This window comes from Ruditapes philippinarum, unplaced genomic scaffold (genome assembly GCF_026571515.1).
Source record: "Ruditapes philippinarum isolate M1 unplaced genomic scaffold, ASM2657151v2 ctg387_1_1_1_1, whole genome shotgun sequence".
Taxonomy (NCBI): Eukaryota; Metazoa; Mollusca; class Bivalvia; order Venerida; family Veneridae; genus Ruditapes; species Ruditapes philippinarum.
In genome coordinates this window covers 38,807-59,697 of record NW_026856517.1, presented here as the reverse complement: position 1 = coordinate 59,697, position 20,891 = coordinate 38,807, and the positions used below count along the sequence as shown (strand labels likewise).

Sequence of the window (20,891 nt, the reverse complement as noted above, 5' to 3'; positions counted from 1 at the left end):
GATGTGTGGTTCCCGGTCTAAAAATATGTATGCACCTATATTTACTTATGGAACAGGATCAGTCGTACGTATTATTTTACTCTAATCTTCCAAACACTTACTATTTAAAACAGAATCAAAATGAAATTTTATTTAGAACACGACAAAAACGGATGGGCACCAATTTAAGCTTATGATAAATGAGGTTTTATGGACAGTCTACATTTTTCTCTTCTTTTTTTTTTCTTTGTGTTTATAAAAAGTTTTATTAAGGACCAAACAAGTTTTACGGAAAACTATAATGTCATTTCTGAGGAAAACTTTTTGATCACAAAAAAAAAAATGTCCCGGCTAGTGACAAAGTGAGATTTTTCTTGAAATTTTAGCGTTATTTTCCTTGAGCTATGTACAGAACAAAATAGTTTACATTAGTTTTATATTAATTTATTTTCATTCTTTTTTTTTAATATAAGCTCTATTTCAAATGATGATTTTAAAAATGATTCAATTAAACTTTACTGTATATTATATAATGTAGGATAAAGATATTAAAAATTATTACTTATATGTACATGTAATCCCAGTTTCATCATTTTTATTATCTATATACAGTATGATCTATATTCTTATTTCAGGTAGAATATCATATTTAATACAGGTTCCGCATGTATCAAATTATACAATGTGAAAATTTTATAAAATATATCATTGTAATTATTATTATAAATTGTAATATATAGGATTCTTAACAACAAGCATTGTGAAAAGTGCTACTGAAATAATTGAAAATTATGGGGTGTGTTAATTAGCCTATTTTTAGCCATTTTTATATAGATACTTTCCGAACAGTTTCCCAAAAAATCCAAGTGTTTCATTATGTTTTTTACCAATGATTTCATTCGTTCTTTCTATTTCAAAAATATACTTCCCACTTAAACTTTAAAAGTTATTCTATTATGTTTTTTACCAATGATTTCATTCGTTCTTTCTATTTCAAAAATATACTTCCCACTTAAACTTTAAAAGTTATTCTATTATGAATGACTCACGGGTTAATCCCATGCCCTCCTTAGTGCAATTCTCACATTGTGTTAAAATTCCGGATATGACGAAAACAAAATAGTCCTGTAAAAGACTTTTTGCATCCTACTTGGACACCGAATGATTTTCCTAAATTCCTTTAAATCATTATAAATAATTTATGAAATTGGATATTAAATGTATATTTTATTTTTATTGTGTTTTTCTTCAAGAAAGTTAAAACAGCTAAACGCGGATGAATTTATGTTCTATTAATGGCTGAATTAAGTAGTTCCTAAATTGCTGGTAAAACAAGAAAATAATTTGTGAAGTGTTATATCGAAGTGTGAGCCTCTTACAAGGAGATATAAAATTAAATAACTGTATAAACTTAAAGACAAATTTGTGATGCGGCGTATTTTATATATTTTAGGAGTGTGTGTGCTCCTATTAGCCGTGGAAACAGGGGCAGCGGTAAGTAACTGATCGCGGACACGAAACAAAACAAACAACATGGTTTCGTTCATTTGTTAAGGAATAATGTGAAAGTTGACAACGTTTTAGAGTGTCTTTTCAGTTTAATTACACATTCAACGTAAATCGATTTATAAGAATGAATTATAATGTATAAATCATTATTTGATTATGAAAATATTCAAAGGAATTTCAGGTGATTTCCCTAAATTAATTTGAGATAATTTGGATCGACCATGGCGATTTTGGTGCACTTGATGAAGTTGCTTTTGAAGAGCTCACTGAACGTACATTTGCTGTGTGGGCTTTGCTGTGTAAAGAACAAAAGATTGATTTAAAATGTTTATATTGGTGAAACAAAACATTTATTGGTTGTTGCCGTTTGTGGGCTATATAACCTGGTCTAAAGCAGGAGGGGTGGCCATGATTCGTTACCCTAAGCATTTTATTGTGCTACAGTAGCAGGGCACTACTTTGGTCATTTTTGGGGCTGAATACTTAACTAGCTATTGATTTCAATGGTAGGAAAACCAGTGTCTATTCTAGGACGCGCGATTGCGCGATTCACGCTAGTATTTAACAGATCATGCACAATTCAAAATCATGTGCGTGAAAATCGCGCATCTATAAAAAAGTTAATAAAACCGTAAAACTTCCATCCCGCATTATATTTGGTTGTTTTGTTTACATTTATACCGAAAACCGAAGGGAGGTAACTGTAAGCTAATTATAATAATTTAGTACCGTATGGTACTGGTTACGTGATTTGACGGAAATTAACGGAATGTTCCGTATCGACCGGAACTAGTGTGCTAGGTCTGACAGTTGGGCGCCATTTTAGTGTAGTAAATAATCAAGAAAAATGAGGCAATTCCTAGCTTGGCTACGATCTAGACGTGAAAGATAGTTCGATTATTTGTATTGCCAATCCCTTTATAATCAATCGCGGCAGTTCTGTAATAATCTGTAAAAATTAAGGGGGGACAACTTCTGCTGCCTTAAATAAATATTATCGTTTTAATTATTTCATCGGTTGAACGCCTCAGTGTAAACTTAATGCAGACGATTTAACATTGGCAGTTTATATTGGCACCCTTTGATTTTGAAAATCGCCCCCTTTTTTGAAATAGAGGGGGGAAAATCACCCCTATTTTTCAATTCCTAGAATAGACACTGGGAAAACTACAAACTATTGAAACCAATGATAGGAAATAGTGTAATGAGTAAATCTGATAAAAAATACACTATATAAATACATGATAAGATGAAATTTCGAATTTTGCCTTAAAATGAGGGACCCTTAAAACAACGCAAAATTCCCCTTCCTTAGGGTACGAACTGTCCCCAAAAGGTGTCTAGTGCCCTCTACATCGTATGTCGGCGCAATCACACTTGATTATAACGCGACCTCTTGAATATTGAAAAGTATTTGTGGAGACATTTTGACATTAACAGTAAGGGTTTTGACTCCAGCAAAGGGTCGCATTTAGGGCACCTGACATCTAACGGTTCATTCTGTTTTGTTTAGTGTATTAATATATACAAACATGAACTACATGAAATATATATAAAATTGGTTGTGGACCCACAAAACTGATGTTGAAAATTAAAGAGTGCAATCAGTGTTTCTGCCAGACTAGATTTTTTGTGGGTCATTTTTGACCCTCTATATAAAAATATGGGGGTCATTTGAAATTATTAAGGGTCAAATTTTGAAAAAGTAAAAACTACAAAAGTAAATCTTAGACCTGTTTGATTTCACATGTTAACTTTAATTTTCCACTTTTTGTGGTTGCAAATGATAAATCTTTTAAGGAAGAACCAAGTCTTATTTGCATTAAAATAGAAATTTTTGATTGGTTTAAAGTCATGATATTCTGACAGAAATATTTTCATTGGTTTAAAAGGTCAAAAAGAAATATTTTTGTTGGTAATAATAAAAGTTTTATGATAATTTTTTCTACAGGCCAAGATGTTTGAATTACATTAAATAAAAAGCTTCTGCCATTATTTTACCCCCACCCCCTCCCCCAATAAAAAAATCAAATAAAAAAAAATACAGCAACCAAAGCAAACAATAAACAACACTCAAGAGAGATGTTACAATTCTTGTAAATCACAACGTTTTGTGATGCACCCTGATATGGAGCATAACTGATTATACTCCATTGCACAGAGTGTTAACTTTCATTTGTCTGCATTGTGCAGAAAATAACTGAAATGCTGTAATTGTTTTTCTTCTGAAGTTAAAAGTACCTTAATTGTGAAAAAAGTGGGCGTGAACGTTTGTGTCCAGTTAAACCAGCTGTCAAAATTACAGGCCATAATTACGCTTTATATGGCCTTTGGTAATGTTGAATGCGTCAGTTTATGTATGTACAACATATACCTTAAAACCTCTCCCATTCTACAAAATGTGCATTTGATGTAAAAATGATGAAAAATTTTACTTACTATTACTAAGTTTATATCAATGGGAGTCATAGATTACAGATTGAATAAATTTGCATTTTTAGCTCGACTTTTCTATGAAAAGGGGAGCTATCCTACTCGCCCCGGCGTCGGCGTTGGCGTCACACCTTGGTTAAGTTTTTCGTACCACCCCACTTTATTTCAGAAGTATTACAAGTATGGCTTTGAAACTTACCATACTTGTTCACCATCATAACCTCCATCTACAGACAAGAGTACATAACTCTGTCAAGGTTTTTGACAGAATTATGGCCCTTTTTTGACTTAGAAAGTGTATTGAGCTTGGTTAAGTTTTTTGTACCACCTCACTTTATTTCAAAACCATTGGAGGTATTGCTTTGAAACTGACCATACTTGTTTACCATCACGACCTTCATCAACAGACAAGAGGACATAACTCTGTCAAGGTTTTTGACAGAATTATGCCCCTTTTTGACTTAGAAAATACATTGAATATGGGTAAAATCCACTTATTGCCTTAACCCTTTGAGATATTGCTTTGAAACTTTTAATGCTATTTCACATCATTACCCCATCTGTACGCAAGAGAAGGTAACTCTGTCAAGGATTTGTTTTAAAAATTAAGGCCTTTTATCGACTTAGAATCTTGGTTAAGTTTTTAGTACCAGTCCACTTTTTGACTGAACTGTTTGAGATATTAATTTGAAAGTTGGAATACTTGTTTACAATCATGATTCCCAAACATGTCCAGGAGAAGGTAATTCTGTCAAAGATTTTATTTGAATTATGGCCCTTAACTGTCAATGTTTTGTATTATAGGCAAGCACTAAAAAACTTAAAAAATCTAAAAAAATTCATTCCTATCCACTTGTTCACTTTACCATAAATTATGTCATATAAACATTGCTGTAATATTCAAGGGTATCAAACAACTAGTTCACTTTAAAAATACAGAGATTCTTGTATTGCCTTTTACTGCAAAAACTTTTTTTATTGGCAAGCAATAAAAAAGTCGAGCGCGCTGTCTTACGGACAGCTCTTGTTATATTAAAACTTACTGCTATTAAAGCCTATTCCTGAAAACTTATAAGTTTAATGTTTTTGCTCTTTGTCAAATATTTTTCTTTCCTTCAATATTATTTTAGTTACAGGTAATGGTGAAAGTTTTTAATATACTTTACAAAAAATGTCAACTGTTTTACAAAGTCTAAATGACTGATATTAAATATTAAGCATTGGTTCAACATAAATTTAGTAATTGTGAGTAAAGTTCACTCATTCAGACTTAGTCATTGTCATGCTGTGATTAAATAATCGAAGGTCACTTTAAAAATGTTGATTGCACTTTTATTTACAAACCAGTTTTTGCAATGTAACTGTTATGTTTTGTATGGTGGATTAAGGAACAACAGGGATGTGTTAGTACATAGTGAAATAAGAGAATCAGAATTGACCTGTTATCATAGTTATTCTACCTGTTACATAGACTGTTTAATGAATGGTCTAGACTATTTAAACCCTAGAGTGCTTGTATAGATAATGCAGGTTAGAGTCCTTATCCAGGCTGTCAGACCATAGCAATAGTAAGTCTGACCATACCAACTGTTAGCAGTGTTTATTCTAGGATTCGAAAAATAGGGGGGATTTTTATCAAAAAGTGAGAATTTATTACATTTGTTGATCTTTTTCCTTCTTTGTCTATGTAAAATTTTACCCCTTCCTCTCAAAAAATAGGGATGAATTCTCAAAAATATGGGTGAATACCCCCATCCCCCCCCCTCATAGAATAGTCCAGAATATGTCCTGCTCTCAGTCTAACCAGGAATGGGCAGAGTTGATATTGGGTGATTAAAAATTAAATTACCACATCATTGTTCAATTCACATGATGTTGATAAAAAAACCAATGAAATCTAAAATTCTTTTCTGTATGTAGGTTATGATTCTGAGATATAATTGATAAAAGAATGAGATATTATCTGTATGATCTTTCAAGTTTTATTACGTGAAAAACAGCCAATGTCAAAAAGGTTGGAATGCAAAAAATGAAGAAAAAATGAAAGAAAATTTTTTCTAGTACAAATTTATTACATTTGGTAAAATTTTAAAAGTAACACTGGGGATATACCTCAGTGGGGGTTTAAATTTCATTTTTTGTAATTAGGGAAGGTTTAAATTTTTGGCCCGATAAATAGTCAGGCGGCTTTTTCTCGGGAGGTGCAAAACTAATTTTGATTTGGGGAAAAAAACAAAAGTTTTGAACTTTTTCTTACAAAAACAAATTTTTAATTTTAAATGTTTCCCCCAAATTCAGTATGGGTTTTGGGTGGGAAATAAGTTTTTGTAAAAAAAAAAGTGTTTTTTGTAAATAAAGAAATGCAAATTTGGTTTGCCACATGGTGTGTGAGCCTGGGTTATTTTGGATAATAATATTTTGGTTTTGAGAGGACTTTATAAAATATAAAAAATCATTTTGTAAAATTAAGGATTACACTTGATGAGGTCTGACTCCACCAGTAGAGCTTGAAAGTGTCCCCATTTAACTATTTTATTCACGTGAAAATACAATGAACTAGAGAACATGCATGCAGTAAAGCAATGTTGAAAAAAATCCAGTTATTTTGAACATATATATCAACTTTATGAACTTAAGCTGGCTATGCACTTTGTAGGAATCATGATTTTCACCTATTGTGCATTTTTAAAGAGGTTTGCCAAAGCAGGGGCTGGGCATTTTATGAGCATTGCCAATTTTTGAAAAGGTCAAAAGAAATTTGAATGTTCACGTAAACAAAAACACAACTGTTGCCAATTTTACATTACTTATCTAATCCGCTGTTTTAAATCACCTCAAAAAGTATCTGACTAAACGTTTTGTATCAAATATCATGCTTTTGCATTTTGTTCGTATCTGATTGCAAAATAGATTTCGAGTGACTGCATTAATGGAGTAACAGATTATATACTGTTAGTTTGACATACATCTTTGATGCATTTAATTTACCAATGAAATAATTTTTACACACATTCAGAGTCATGGCTGTGTGGCCATATTTAAAACAAGCACTTAAGAGTACCTTGAGAATTCCACGCTTCAGTAGCGCTTCAAATAAGAAATTGCTTTAATATGTACGTAGGTACTCTGTATAGGATCTTGCTCTTTAGTATTCAGCGAGGGCAATCAATGATTATAGAGCAAAAAAAGTCGACCCAATTTATAATGTATATTTCTTTTATGTCAACACAGAATGAAAAGTTTCTGTTTAAATGTTATACTGCTTTCATTTTTCAGTCTGCTTTTAACTATTACCATCCAGAAAGAAAGGTTACAGTTTATATCAATGAAAATTTACCTGAAAATTACTAACATCAGGGGTTTTGTTTCCTTGTACAGGAAAGGGCCATTAAATGCTTGTTTACCCTAGTGAACAGTGTTGTACTTTATAGCAGATTTTTTTTCCCATTTAAAATTATTGGTTATTATATTTCCATGAAAATTACCAGAATCGTGAAGGCATGCTGCTTTAATGTTTATAATGTTACAGAATACTGGCAGTGAATACATGTAGTTGTGGGTCATTAACATACACCTGTAAATAGATTGCATTGACATTTCAGAATGAAAATCAGATAGGAGAGAAAAAAATTGCTTAGAACAATAAAATCACCTTAGCTTTATTGATTTGATAGAGAGCTCTGGAATTAATGTGTAGCCGAATACTGTTAGATGGTTGAATCTTACACATAAGCATAATATGTAGGTTGATAGGTTTTTAGGGGATTGTAGCTAAAAAAATTTATTTTTATTAAGTGAAGTTTAGATTCAGGGCATGGCATTATTCAGAAGTGTAACTGTTAAGTGAGATAATGATTCCAAAAAAAAGGTCATTTGTACCATAACTTCCCATCTTTCGCCTTTTACCCTCACCTTTCTGCCTCCGGACCTTCAATTACTAATATCATCTTGAAACTATATTTGAAAAAGAGGGTTATGAATGAGTTATAAGAGGTTGGGAGTGGTCACATGATTACATGACTGTAAACGTTATAACTTACCTAGTATTAAGTAGATGTGATCATGTCTCTTTTTGTATACAATAGAACAATTTTACCACACAGTACAATATCGTACAGTGTACCCAGTTTAACTCAAGAGGACTTGAAACAATGAATGGTCTTCTTCTAAGTACAAGGTGGTTGAGATATGATCTTATGTGAAACTTCTTAAAAGAACAGTCTTTGTACTGTTGTACATAGTTAAAACTAGATTTTAAGAGGAAAAAATACAAATAAGGCAACATTGTGAATCTTGAGAAAATTAAAACGCTAACAATTACATACCAAGTAAATATAATTATAGACATGTTCAGTCAGTACTTTTAAAGCATCATCAAGTCTGTTTGCTATTCAATCAATACTTGTGCTGAACTTTTCCCGAAAAGTGATAAATGGTTTTGTCCAAATTGAAAGATGGACATTTGACAAGTCAATTTTAGATATCAACATGGCAAGTGTTCAACTTAAAGAATATTATTTTCCTGACATGTTTGATTTTTATTTACAACAAAATGAATATTCATCTGATGATCTACACAAGGTTATAAGCTTCATTGTTAACCCTGCTGGAACCGAGTTATTGCTGCCTTAATCACAAGTAATAGAACCAGGCCAGCCTATATTACAATACATCAATGCAGTCTGACCAGGCTCTATACTGTTGGCATGACAACTTTTAAATTTTCATCATGATATCTCCTTTATTGAGTCATAATGGAAACTTCAAAAAATTGAAGCTGGACAAATCCATTTATGAAATTAAGCAGGTTAAAAAAAGACTTGTCCCTATGAGAATAAAGATTGATGCATGATTAGAGTTCATTCTCAGAGCTCCAGATAATTTTTTTGGCCAAGGGGTTTTTACCCCTCAAAATTTAGAGTGAGGGGTAAAATGCAAATTCTGAAAAACTTAAGGGGTAAAATCTGTCAAAAAAAGCATTTTGCATTTTTTATAAACAAATTAAACTTATTGTTTTGTTTGTTTGTTTGTTTATTTTCTTTTTTTTTTAGAAAAACCTTTACAAATTAAATACTGATTTAATGTGAAACAATACAAAACATGACATGTAAAGTCAGACTTCCAGAGTATACTGGAACTCAAGTTTAGGATACACAGCAAAATTATCAGGGCTTCCATTTTCAAAATTTGGAAGTCAAAGACTTCAAAATCTCTTATATTGGAAGTCACATTATATAATTACAGAAGGAAAAGTAACGATTTTTGGAAGTCACAGGCCAAAATGAAGGAATAAATGTCTCCAAACTTACACTAGTGGAAGCCCTGAAATTATTTTATTTTCCAGGAGTCAATATTTTTCTTTCTTTATTTCTGTCGGCATGTACCTTATCATGTACTCCAGTTTGAACAATTATAGTTGAAATTAGAATTAAAGAAACATTAACAAGATTTTTTTTTATCTTTCCTTAAAAAAAAGTATTGGTCTGAGAGAAAATTGTCCGTAACTGTAGACTGGGTACGAAAATATTGAGTACAAAACTGCAGGTGAAAAACATGTTATTTTGTTCCAACAACAAAAGTTGAAGAAATTAAAATATATTTTTGTTTATATTGAGGCATAGGCATGTCAATAGATGCCTAAACAAACATAATACTGTGTTAACTCCTACGATGATTATCATTTCATCAATAATTTCACAAGTTGATCTACGGGAGTTACCTCTCTTCTGTATTTCCTGCTACTTTCGTTTTTAACATGCGTTGTTGACAACAGAATTTTTAGTTTTCAATGCAATAAAATGGAAATATATTGTATTTTTATGCTCAAAACATTTTCTTTTTACATATCAAAAAACACACTTCTATTCTTTCACGCATAAATTTTGACATAGGAGCGTATTTTCATTTTGTTGTGGGTAACTGTGACGCACCAATTTTAAAAGTGATGCGTATTTTAGATTTTCTATGCGTATTTTACGCTTATACGCACGCTATCTGGAGCTCTGCATTCTCAGCAATATGGTTTTGTAACTATAAGAGAGCCTTAACTGGTAATTGCAGTTCTAATTGGATAACCATATGTAGACAAACAGATGAAAGAGGCCTAACAATATGTAGACAAACAGATGAAAGAGGCCTTGTATAAGGTTACTGACTGAAATACATGCTCATATAGAATGTTGTTGAAAAAAAATAATGTAAGAGAACTTGACCTGGTATTACCACTTAAATATCTAATGAAAGCTTTGATAGGTCAGTAAGTAATTTTATTTGACATTTTAGGATTTTAGTTCAATTGAAATAGATTTGTTTGTGAGGTTTTCCCTGTTGTTAGATAGAAAGCTAGACAGCAGTAGGGTTATTATGATTGAGACACTTACATTTTTTTCTGGTAAAGAAAGGTTACAAATGTACATTGAAAAAATGTATGTGTTATTCAACTTGTTGTGTTTTATGAAGGCTTATGTAAACTGATATGATTTCTTATAATAAAAAAAGTAATGTTTATATATTTTTGATGCCTGGGATGTGGTTAATAGGCTTGTATTTGATCAAATAAGCCTTGCCAACTTCATTTAAACCATCGCTTAATTGAAATCTCTACCAGTTGAATGTACATGTATGACATGAGAAAAATGTGAAGTTCCGGGACCCTCATATAAATACATATATAATTATGATCCCCTGATTAATTGAAAATCTTTGAAATTCCTTTCAAAATGGATATGCCAAGGGCTTCCTTAAGTGGAAGTTTAATAGCAGTCCATACTGTATCTGTATTTAAAGCAATATATCTACAGTATAAAAGGTGTTGGGATGAATCAGAACGATATAATTATTATACATCGCTTAATAAAGAATTCAAATTAGTCCCCAACACTAGTATTGACAATATTTTGCCAACAGAAGCAGAATATGGTTCATGTAAATTGTAATTGGCCAATGATTAACTCTTTGGAAACTATAAACAATGAATAAAAATCTTTTGCTTTATAGAATTAAAAATTAAAGCTTTTCTGTGGCATAATGGGCCTTTAATTTTTTTTCAAATGCACTTTTAGCTTATATCCTGTTTTCCTCATGAGATGCTCTTAGGCATGACTCATGATCACTCGGAAAAACATGTAGGCATTGTGACCCCTCAGTCATCTTTATCATATCCCATATCCGATAAAAATGACACCTACATGCTTGTAATTGAATGTTTTAATTCTTGGATATGTTTAAGTTGTTATAGTTACATGTACTCATAGAGTATCATATAAGTACATCAGTCAGTGGTATGTTTGTGCTGTTAGACTTTTTTCAGTGTAACAGGATCTAGATTAAAAAAAGCATTGTGAAGTGGTTATCATAAAAGATGAGTGTACATGTACAGTAAATAAATAAACCCCTCAATATTGTTGTGTGAGAATCCTTGAAATACTCAACCCTGTTTTATTATGTTAATAGCTGAAAGTTATACTGATTCCGAGTAAAAGAATTTTAAACCCTGGCACTGCTAAAGTTGCATGATTGCCTTTCTTTTAAGTTTATTTGGGAGTCTGATTGATTTGGGCGTGTCGGGGCATATAGACTTTACCTCGTCTCTTGGTCATGTTGCCAGACTGTCCATCTTTAGACGGACAGTACAGTGGAATGTAGATGTATTGTGCTGTATGGACACATTTCTAGCCTAACATATTTCTGATACTATTTATTTTTCTATATTTTCAGAAAAACAACCAAAAGAATTTCCTTGACTTTTCGAATTTATGGGGTAAAAATGATGATGCAGCACCGGCTTCCGGGACAAATGCTGATTTTACCTTAGTAAGTATTAACTATCAAAGAAAGACAGAGCCAAATAAAAAAGTTCTCTTTTTTGTCTCCTTACCTATCCTCTTTAACTGCTGACCCTTGACTTTTGATTTGCCTTGCCTCTTTTTCAAAATCTGAACTTAAGATATTGTATATAAAATCATGTAATAGAAATTACTATGTAGGGAGGAACCACCTACCCTTTTTTGGCCACAGACCAGGAACAGATTTTTTTGTAATTTTGGATCACAACACTATATTAAAGCATTTAAGAAGTATGTAAACAATTTAACCTCATTTATTTTTATCAGTAAAAAAAGATAATATGATACAGAGATAATTGAATGTTTGAAGTGCTACACCCAAAGTAGTTGTAGAAGTAGTAGTAACCTCATGTTTAATCCAAGAAAGAAACAAATTTTTACTGTGATTGTGTATTGTATTCATATATAGAGTATAAATAAATTCAGCCCAGCTACTGAGATTGCCTGCACTTTTTTGATACTTGCATTCAAGACTTGGATAGGTGTAGACGGGCCCTAAGGCCAGGCTGTAATTCTCGCAGCCAGGTTATATCTAGAATTTTTACTAGCTGGTACAAAGTCTGTAATTGGAAAAGATTTGACCAGATTTGTATTATTTAAAAAAATTGAAGTAAAGTCAAACTTAAAATAAAAGAATACGGTTACACAGGGGCAGCTTAATCAATTGTCTGTATTGCCTAGGTTGTTCAATAGCCTGTAAGGACAAGTAGATATTTTCATGAATTTACTTTATAAATGTCATACGGATAAGTTAACAAATGCTTCAGATAAAAACAGACTAGATATATAAATATTGCTGTGTTTCTACTAGGATACTGAAGGGAGTGGCCTTGATGAAAATGTTGAGGTTGACAACACACATACTGATGATGAAGACTTTGACGTGGAAGCATCTGGTGATGATGACACTGAAGTTAAGGTACATGTAACAACAGAATCACCAGTTACAGATGATTATTATTACAACAACAAGAAAGGGACGTCAGATGACGAAGATGATGATTTGGAAGGAAGTGGAAGTGGAGATGGTATTGAAATTGACCCAATTGGTATGTTTTTTCTGTATAATTATATGTGGCTGTCTGCAGTGATTTTTTTTAACTTTTTTCGCAACAACCTATACCCCTGAAATTGTGAATTTTTAGCATGATAATCTGTCAAATTGTGAAAAAATAAACAAGAATAAATCATCTCCTGTAGCCACTTTATTCATAAATTTAATAATTATGTTCATAGTTTAAGCTTTCTTCTTTTTATTCCCTCAAATATATTAATCAAATTCTCAAAATTGTCATTCGTGAGTTCATTATTTTGTTTGGTACTGAAAAGCAATCCTGCCAATTGTGAATTTTTTACACATTTTTGTGAATATTTTATGTTTTTTGGCATTGTGAAGAGGCCTTATTTCGGGGTCAAAATCAACCAAAAAAGAATCACTGGTCTGTCAACAATTATTCAAAATTTACAGTTTAGCTACCATTGTTACTCATTCAATATGATTGAAATGGGATAAGTCAGGACAATTAAAGGGTCTCATCTTTCATATAGGTTTAGATCATAAGAAACCGCATCAGCAAAATAGCTTTAAAGTGAGTTATATTATTATAATAGCCAAATAGTTGGCTGGATGGCAAAATGGCATCTTTAAGTAAAAAGGACTTCTTTTGTTGTTGTAACTGTTGTTGTTGTTATAGTTTTCGTTTTTATTCCAAATTGAAAATTGTATAAATTTTGGCCTGTTTAACATTGTGCAGATTTTTTTCCCTAGGCTTTTCTTCCCACAAAAAATTCATAGCCTTGAACTGGCTCTATTGAACTTTAAAGTAAAGTTTAAGTTCAGCTACATAACACCGTTTTATACTGAAACATCAGCATGATGCAAAGTGTTTTTAAATAGGGTCGTGTGTTTATGTATGTATATATGTAAATTATATTTTATTTACACCATGCACACTGTCGCCTTTAGTTCACAATTTTTGTAAAGAATGTATTGAGTTTTGTTATATATATTTGATATCATAGGTTAATAGGATTTGTTCATTTATTCGAAAGTTTATTTTTGTTTTATATTCAAATTGTGAACATTACAATAGGTTATACAGGTTTTTATGCCCCCACAAGGTGGGGAGCATATAGCGTTGAACTTGTCTGTCCGTCCGTACATCTGTCCTTACGTCCCAAAATCTTGTGAAAGCAACTCCTCTTAAACGGGATGGCAGATTTTGCTTAAACTTTCAGGGATGAACAACCTTAATGTGTAGATGGTAGTAAAGGAAGGAATTTTTTGCTGCGACCAAATTTAACAGAATTATGGCCCTTTGTTGATTTTTCACTTTATACCATATAGAAATTTTGTGAACGCAACTCCTCTTAAACCGGATGGCAGATTTTGCTTAAACTTCCATACAGATATGCATGCTCTTGTTTACGAGCACATCTGTACAGTGGGGGCATCTGTGTCCTTTGGACACAGTTCTAGTTTATAAGACCAATAACATTGCTGGTTATTGTTGGGCTTCACTTGTATTTAGGTAAGACTAGTCACAAGTAAGGGGTGTCCATGACTTAGTGGTTAGGGATGTTTACTTCAAACCACTTACCCCACACCACTGTTGGTTGGAATCCTGACAGCGACTTTGGGTTGTTTCATGTGAGGAGCTATCCAGCTAACTTATGTAACATTTGAGCTTCTACTAAGCTGCCAGAATGTGCCTAAAATTATACACGAAGGCACCTAAGGTCTTCCTCTACCAGTAAAGCTTGAAAGTTGCAAACTTGTAAAAAAAAACCAGCCTAATTATTGAAATAGGACCTGACAAATTACATGATATCATGTCAGGGACAAAGATGCTTAAGCTCTGGTGTTCAGAATAGAAGATTATGTATGTTCAATTCTTTGTAGTCGTATCCATTGCACATGCTTTTCTACAAATCAATACCATATTAGCAAAGTACTAAGTGTTTATCAACTGACCATTAAGGTTTCCATTTAAGGAGAATACAGTCTGTGCCAAGACTAGAGCACATGTACATATATGAATATTTGTTCCATTTATATGATAAATAAACAGAATCAGTATGGAATAGAATGTGTATGTGTATATGGAATCAATTAATCTTTTACTAAACTAAGATAAAAGAGCTTATTGTTCTCTTTCTAGGCAGAATTTTTTTTTATTACTTCATTATAACAGTCTGCTGGGACAGGCTGGATGATGTACAGTGGTTGTTTGTATATTAACTGAAAAGAGTGGAAATCATTGATAAAGCTAGGAGCCATGCTATACAATATTTTTCATCCCTCATTGATTGTTGTAAAAACAAAATCAATACAGTTTTTATTGAAGTGTAACCTTGTAACAGATCAAAGCTTATCATGCAAAAACCAAACACTTCTATATATCAAACATATGTTACATTGTAGAAGTCTTACTTTACTGATACTGTGTTGTGTAACTGACACTTAGCATGCTTTTAATTTGGAGCAGCCCACTGTCAGTTTTAGGGAGATCACAATCCAGATTTTGAAAATTAGTCGGCCTTCAGTATGGACACTTAAGCCTTTCTTTGGGGCAGATTGCACAGATGTAGGTGGTTGGATAGGCCAAGATATGACCAAAAATTCACACAAAAAATCCAGAAAAGAACAGACTCCAAATTTAAAGCACAAGTACATTATATCCAGTAAGAAAAGCAGAAGACTTCAAACTTAGATTACGTTTCTAATGAAAATATAAAGAAGTAAACCATAATTTGTTAAGAGAAATATAATTATTTAGCAAGTTTAATAACACTAATTATAATACAATAACTTAGATCAGTCTATGCTAACTAGCTTCTGGGAATTCTTTAAATGAAGTTGTAATTTTTATATGGTATAACGAGAATTGATGTGCTCTCGAAATTGTATGGAATTGTGGAGCCTTTTGTCTGGTCTATATATCTCCATACAAAATTATCTTCATGTAAATTTAGTAAACATCTTAGGAATGGACAATTCTGAAGTTATTCAATAAAATATTTTGTGTCTTGAATAATCGGGACAGTAATATTACGAGAGATCAATATCATGTTGCGGAGCATTTGGTTCATGGGGCATGAAGTTTCTTTTCAATTTAATCAGTTGTTTAACCCATCGTTTGAAGTCTCGAGTGTTTTTAAACAAAATGGCTAAACTGGCCGGCAACTATGTAAATAAAAAAGCCAGTGAAAAGTGATAGTTTAAACGCTGTATGAGACAAGATCCTATGTTAATGCCGTAAAATTGGGCTAATTTTGTGAGTATTTAATCTGCATAGATTTTGACCAAAGTGGTAATTTGATAGGTTGATATAAAAGAGTTTGTAACTTGCTATCCATTGTACAATGTATAGATAGAGTATAATTAAAATTACCAGTCTACAAGGCTGTAACTGGCACTGTGATATATTAAGCTGTTTATTTTGCAAACCTCCAAACTGAATTAAAAATACCAACTGGTCAAAGATACAAATGTTAATTGAAATAATATCAGCTCAATGAAGGAACAAAAGTTATATACAAAATATTGTCCTGTTTTGTCCGAAAAAGGATACAAAATATATTAAACATTATTGTTAAAAAAAAGATGTTGAAATATTTAAAGAAATATTGACTAAAATAAAAAATATTGTCCTCTTAGTTGGTACAATACAATATTAGAGATAGTGGCCCAACAACTGTCCCTACAATAATACCGACATTGTATTGATATATAGTACACATATTGCTCAGGTGTCCATGAGATATCGTATTTTGTCAAGTACCCTGGTATGGTTAGGTTTCCACATATTTGTTTTGTACACTGCAGGTATGTTGGTATGCATTGTTATTGTATTGTTAAGACAGTAATATGAAACTGACTGCTCTTTCAAGTATTCTTGTTTAACCTTTACCCCCTACAGAAATTTTGTAATGGACTTCTCCTCATCCTAATTCAGAATAGTCCATTGTGAATATGAAGGGTTGAAAAAGCAAAGCAGTTATTATCAGTTTAAAAAGTAACACTTTAAATAAAAAAAAAAATTGCACCACTTTTAAAAGAATGGAACTTGCAATTGATTGAGTTGACCCTTCCACTGCTGGATCCCAGCCTGACAAGCTGTTAGCAAGGTTAGCCTGGAAATCATTCTATGATGTCTGACCAGTCTCTTTGCTTTTCAAGTTTTGGCTGGTCAACTTTTAATTATGCTCCCCGAAAAAATTTCGGGGGAGCATATAGTCGCCGCCTTGTCCGTCCGTCCGTCCGTCTTTCCGTCCGTCCGTCCGTCCCCTTTTCTTGTCCAGGACATAACTTTGAAACAACAAGAGGTATCAACATGAAACTTTGTAGGTAGATAGATCTCATTGAGTAGGTGTGCAGTGCACAAGAACCGTAACTCTGCCTTGCCTAATTTTTGAATTATTCCCCTTTGTTTATTTTTACACTTTGAACTTTGTCCGGGACATAACTCTAAAAGTATAAGAGGTATCAACATGAAACTTTGTAGGTAGATAGATCTCATTGAGTAGAAGTGCAGTGCACAAGAACCGTAACTCTGCCTTGCCTAATTTTTGAATTATCCCCCTTTGTTTATTTTACACTTTGAACTTTGTCCGGGACATAACTCTAAAAGTATAAGAGGTATCAACATGAAACTTTGTAGGTAGATAGATCTCATTGAGTAGGTGTGCAGTGCACAAGAACCGTAACTCTGCCTTGCCTAATTTTTGAATTATCCCCCTTTGTTTATTTTACACTTTGAAATTTGTCTGGGACATAACTCTAAAAGTATAAGAGGTATCAACATGAAACTTTGTAGGTAGATAGATCTCATTGAGTAGAAGTGCAGTGCACAAGAACCGTAACTCTGCCTTGCCTAATTTTTGAATTATCCCCCTTTGTTTATTTTACACTTTGAACTTTGTCCGGGACATAACTCTAAAAGTATAAGAGGTATCAACATGAAACTTTGTAGGTAGATAGATCTCATTGAGTAGGTGTGCAGTGCACAAGAACCGTAACTCTGCCTTGCCTAATTTTTGAATTATTCCCCTTTGTTTATTTTTACACTTTGAACTTTGTCCGGGACATAACTCTAAAAGTATAAGAGGTATCAACATGAAACTTTGTAGGTAGATAGATCTCATTGAGTAGGTGTGCAGTGCACAAGAACCGTAACTCTGCCTTGCCTAATTTTTGAATTATCCCCCTTTGTTTATTTTACACTTTGAACTTTGTCCGGGACATAACTCTAAAAGTATAAGAGGTATCAACATGAAACTTTGTAGGTAGATAGATCTCATTGAGTAGGTGTGCAGTGAACAAGAACCTTAACTCTGCCTTGCCTAATTTTTGAATTATCCCCCTTTGTTTATTTTTTACACTTTGAACTTTGTCCGGGACATATTTCTTAATGTATAAGAGATATCAACATGAAACTTTGTAGGTAGATAGATCTCATTGAGTAAGTTTGCAGTGCACAAGAACTGTAACACTGTCTTGCCTTCTTTTGTAGTTATTGCCCTTTGTTCATTTTGACACTTTGAACTTTGTCTGGGACATTATTCTAAAATTATAAGAGATATCAACATGAAACTTTGTAGATAGATAGGTCTCATTGGGTGGAAGTGCAGTGCTTAAGAATCATTACTCTGCCTTACCTTATTTTGAAGTAATTGCCCTTTGTTTATTTTTACTTTTTGACTTTTGTCCTGGACATTACTTTAAAACTATTAGAGATATCAACATGAAACTTTGTAGGTAGCTAGATATAATTGGATAGAACTGCAACGCTTCAAGAACCTAAACAAAGCCTGGTGTAATTTTGGAGTTATTGCCCTTTGTTCATTTTTTTTTATACTTTCCTGTGTCCAGAACCTTCTCGGGGAGCATCACCCGGTTCAACCGGTTCTTGTTTCATCTTGATATCCCCAAAAAATTAAAATGATAATGGGACAGTTCCAAATTAGAAGCTGGACAAGTCCATTTAAGATATTCTGCAGGTTATAAGGGTTAAGGTCCATTTACTGGACCCATCTACTGATGTGATATCACATATAAGAGTAATTGTTTGGAAAGTTTTATGGCTGCGAGAGGCCTGCATGGCTTGTTCTCGTTTTAGATTTGCGATTTGTTCTCTTTGTAATTAGTTACCTCACTATCTGCAAGAGGTTTAGGTTTAAGGTCTTCATATCTTCAAATACAAGGGTAAGATGGTGTGACAATCTGGTTGACAGAAGTGATTCTTGCAATGAGACTCGTCTCCAGATACACCTGATTCACATGATTTACTATTTATGTAAAGAAGTTAGCAGTTTTTTTGTGGAATAACAGATAATATTAAAGTTCTGGCACAATTATTCTAGACAAACATATTATGTAACTACATTCCCAGTACAATAGTGAAATCTTGTTTCGAACAGGTGTAAAACTAAAATAAACAAATTGAGTCTGACTTCTAAAAATAAGCACATTTATTTAACTTTCGTGGCTGATTTTGTTTTATCTGTGGTCTGTTTCAATATTCGAGATAATGTGAATTTCACGAGAGTTTTACTTTGTAGAGGAGCTTATTAACATACCAGCCAGCTTTTCTATAAAGTCTGACCATGTCTGAATATGCTTAGTATGATACATGTAGAAAAGAAAAAAATGAAAATGTAACTTGGTTTGGTTTGGGGGGGGGGGGGTAGAAATGCTTGGATTTTATCATTTACAGAGTTTGTACCTAACATGGTAAAGTCAATGTTGAAGTCACATGACTATTGGAAAGTCCGAAACATGTTTATATCATTTTACACTCTTCATACATTTATGTTGGTCAGTTTTGTTTAAAATAAATTTTGTTTTTCCTAGATTTTGATTATTTCAGAAATTATTTCTGAGTCTGAAATATGTATATAATGATTTTGTTATCACAGGGAGTTAGTATAAAGTAACTGATGTACAAGGTTATCTTCTTCTATTTCCCTTGGCCAATAATTATGGTAATTTGAGTGTGCGTGTTACCATGCTGTTTATTTTCCTATTATAAATGGATTGCCCTGACTATGCAGAGTGATATAAGAGTGTATAAGAATATAGGAGAGTATATAAGTACTCGTTTCCACTGATTTAAGTCCAGGAACACCCAGATCTGTCTTCTTTCCTGGAAATTTATATTCTGTTTCATTGCATATCCATTCTTTTGTCTATCTTGAAAAAAATGTGCATAATAGTAATTATATTAATGCTTAATAGTAATACAATGCAGGGCACTTAAAAGGAAATATGTAAATGTGTATCAACATTTTAGTGCAATCATAGCCTGATGTTTGTAAATACCTATATTATATTTGTTTACTGACCAGACTTCATTGAGTCTCGTTCAAACTGTAACTGTTTATTTGGGGTGTTGGGTTTGGGGGGTTGAGGGGCGATGTTTTATTAGTATTTAGATATTTCATTTTACTTTTACATCATTTTAAACAAAATGGAATGTGATAATATCATCAAACTTGGTGATAACATAGTTACACTAGATAAGTTCAACTAAATTATGTAACAGTGTATTTTTTGGGGTCAAATTTGATTTTATTCCTGTTTACAAAAGTTGGTCCATTGGTCTTACAGTCACTGGTCTTGCTTATTAAGATGATTATGCCCCCATTTCGAAGAAAAGGGGGTATATTGCTTTGCACTTGTCGGTCCGTTGGTCCGTCGGTCCGTAGACCAAATGGTTTCCGAGTGATAACTAAAGAACCCTTAGGCCTAGGAACTTCAAACTTGGTATGGTGATTGGTCATGACCAGTAGATGACCCCTATTGATTTTGGGGTCAAGGGGTCAAAGGTCAAGGTCACATTGACCTTGTAAGCAAAAACGGTTTCCGATCAATAACTAAAGAACCTTAAGGCCTAGGAACTTCAAACTTGGTATTGTGATTGGTCATGACCAGTAGATGACCCCTATTGATTTTGGGGTCAAGGGGTCAAAGGTCAAGGTCACATTGACCTTGTAAGCAAAAATGGTTTCCGATCAATAACTAAAGAACCTTAAGGCCTAGGAACTTCAAACTTGGTATGGTGATTGGTCATGATCAGAAGATGATCCCTATTGATTTTGGGGTCAAGGGGTCAAAGGTCAAGG

At 32.8% G+C, this 20,891-nt stretch overlaps 1 protein-coding gene across 1 annotated transcript in view; it reads left to right on the top strand.

Moving 5' to 3' along the window:
• The first annotated feature begins 1,261 nt into the window (after positions 1-1,261).
• Positions 1,262-20,891, top strand: part of LOC132746843 (uncharacterized) — a 34,933-nt gene continuing 15,303 nt past the window's right edge. Inside the window, exons 1-3 of the mRNA XM_060736107.1 lie at positions 1,262-1,473; positions 11,638-11,733; positions 12,577-12,814. Of these exons, the coding sequence (XP_060592090.1) occupies positions 1,408-1,473; positions 11,638-11,733; positions 12,577-12,814 (400 nt within the window). The 5' untranslated portion in view covers positions 1,262-1,407. The remainder of the gene's footprint in view (positions 1,474-11,637; positions 11,734-12,576; positions 12,815-20,891) is intronic.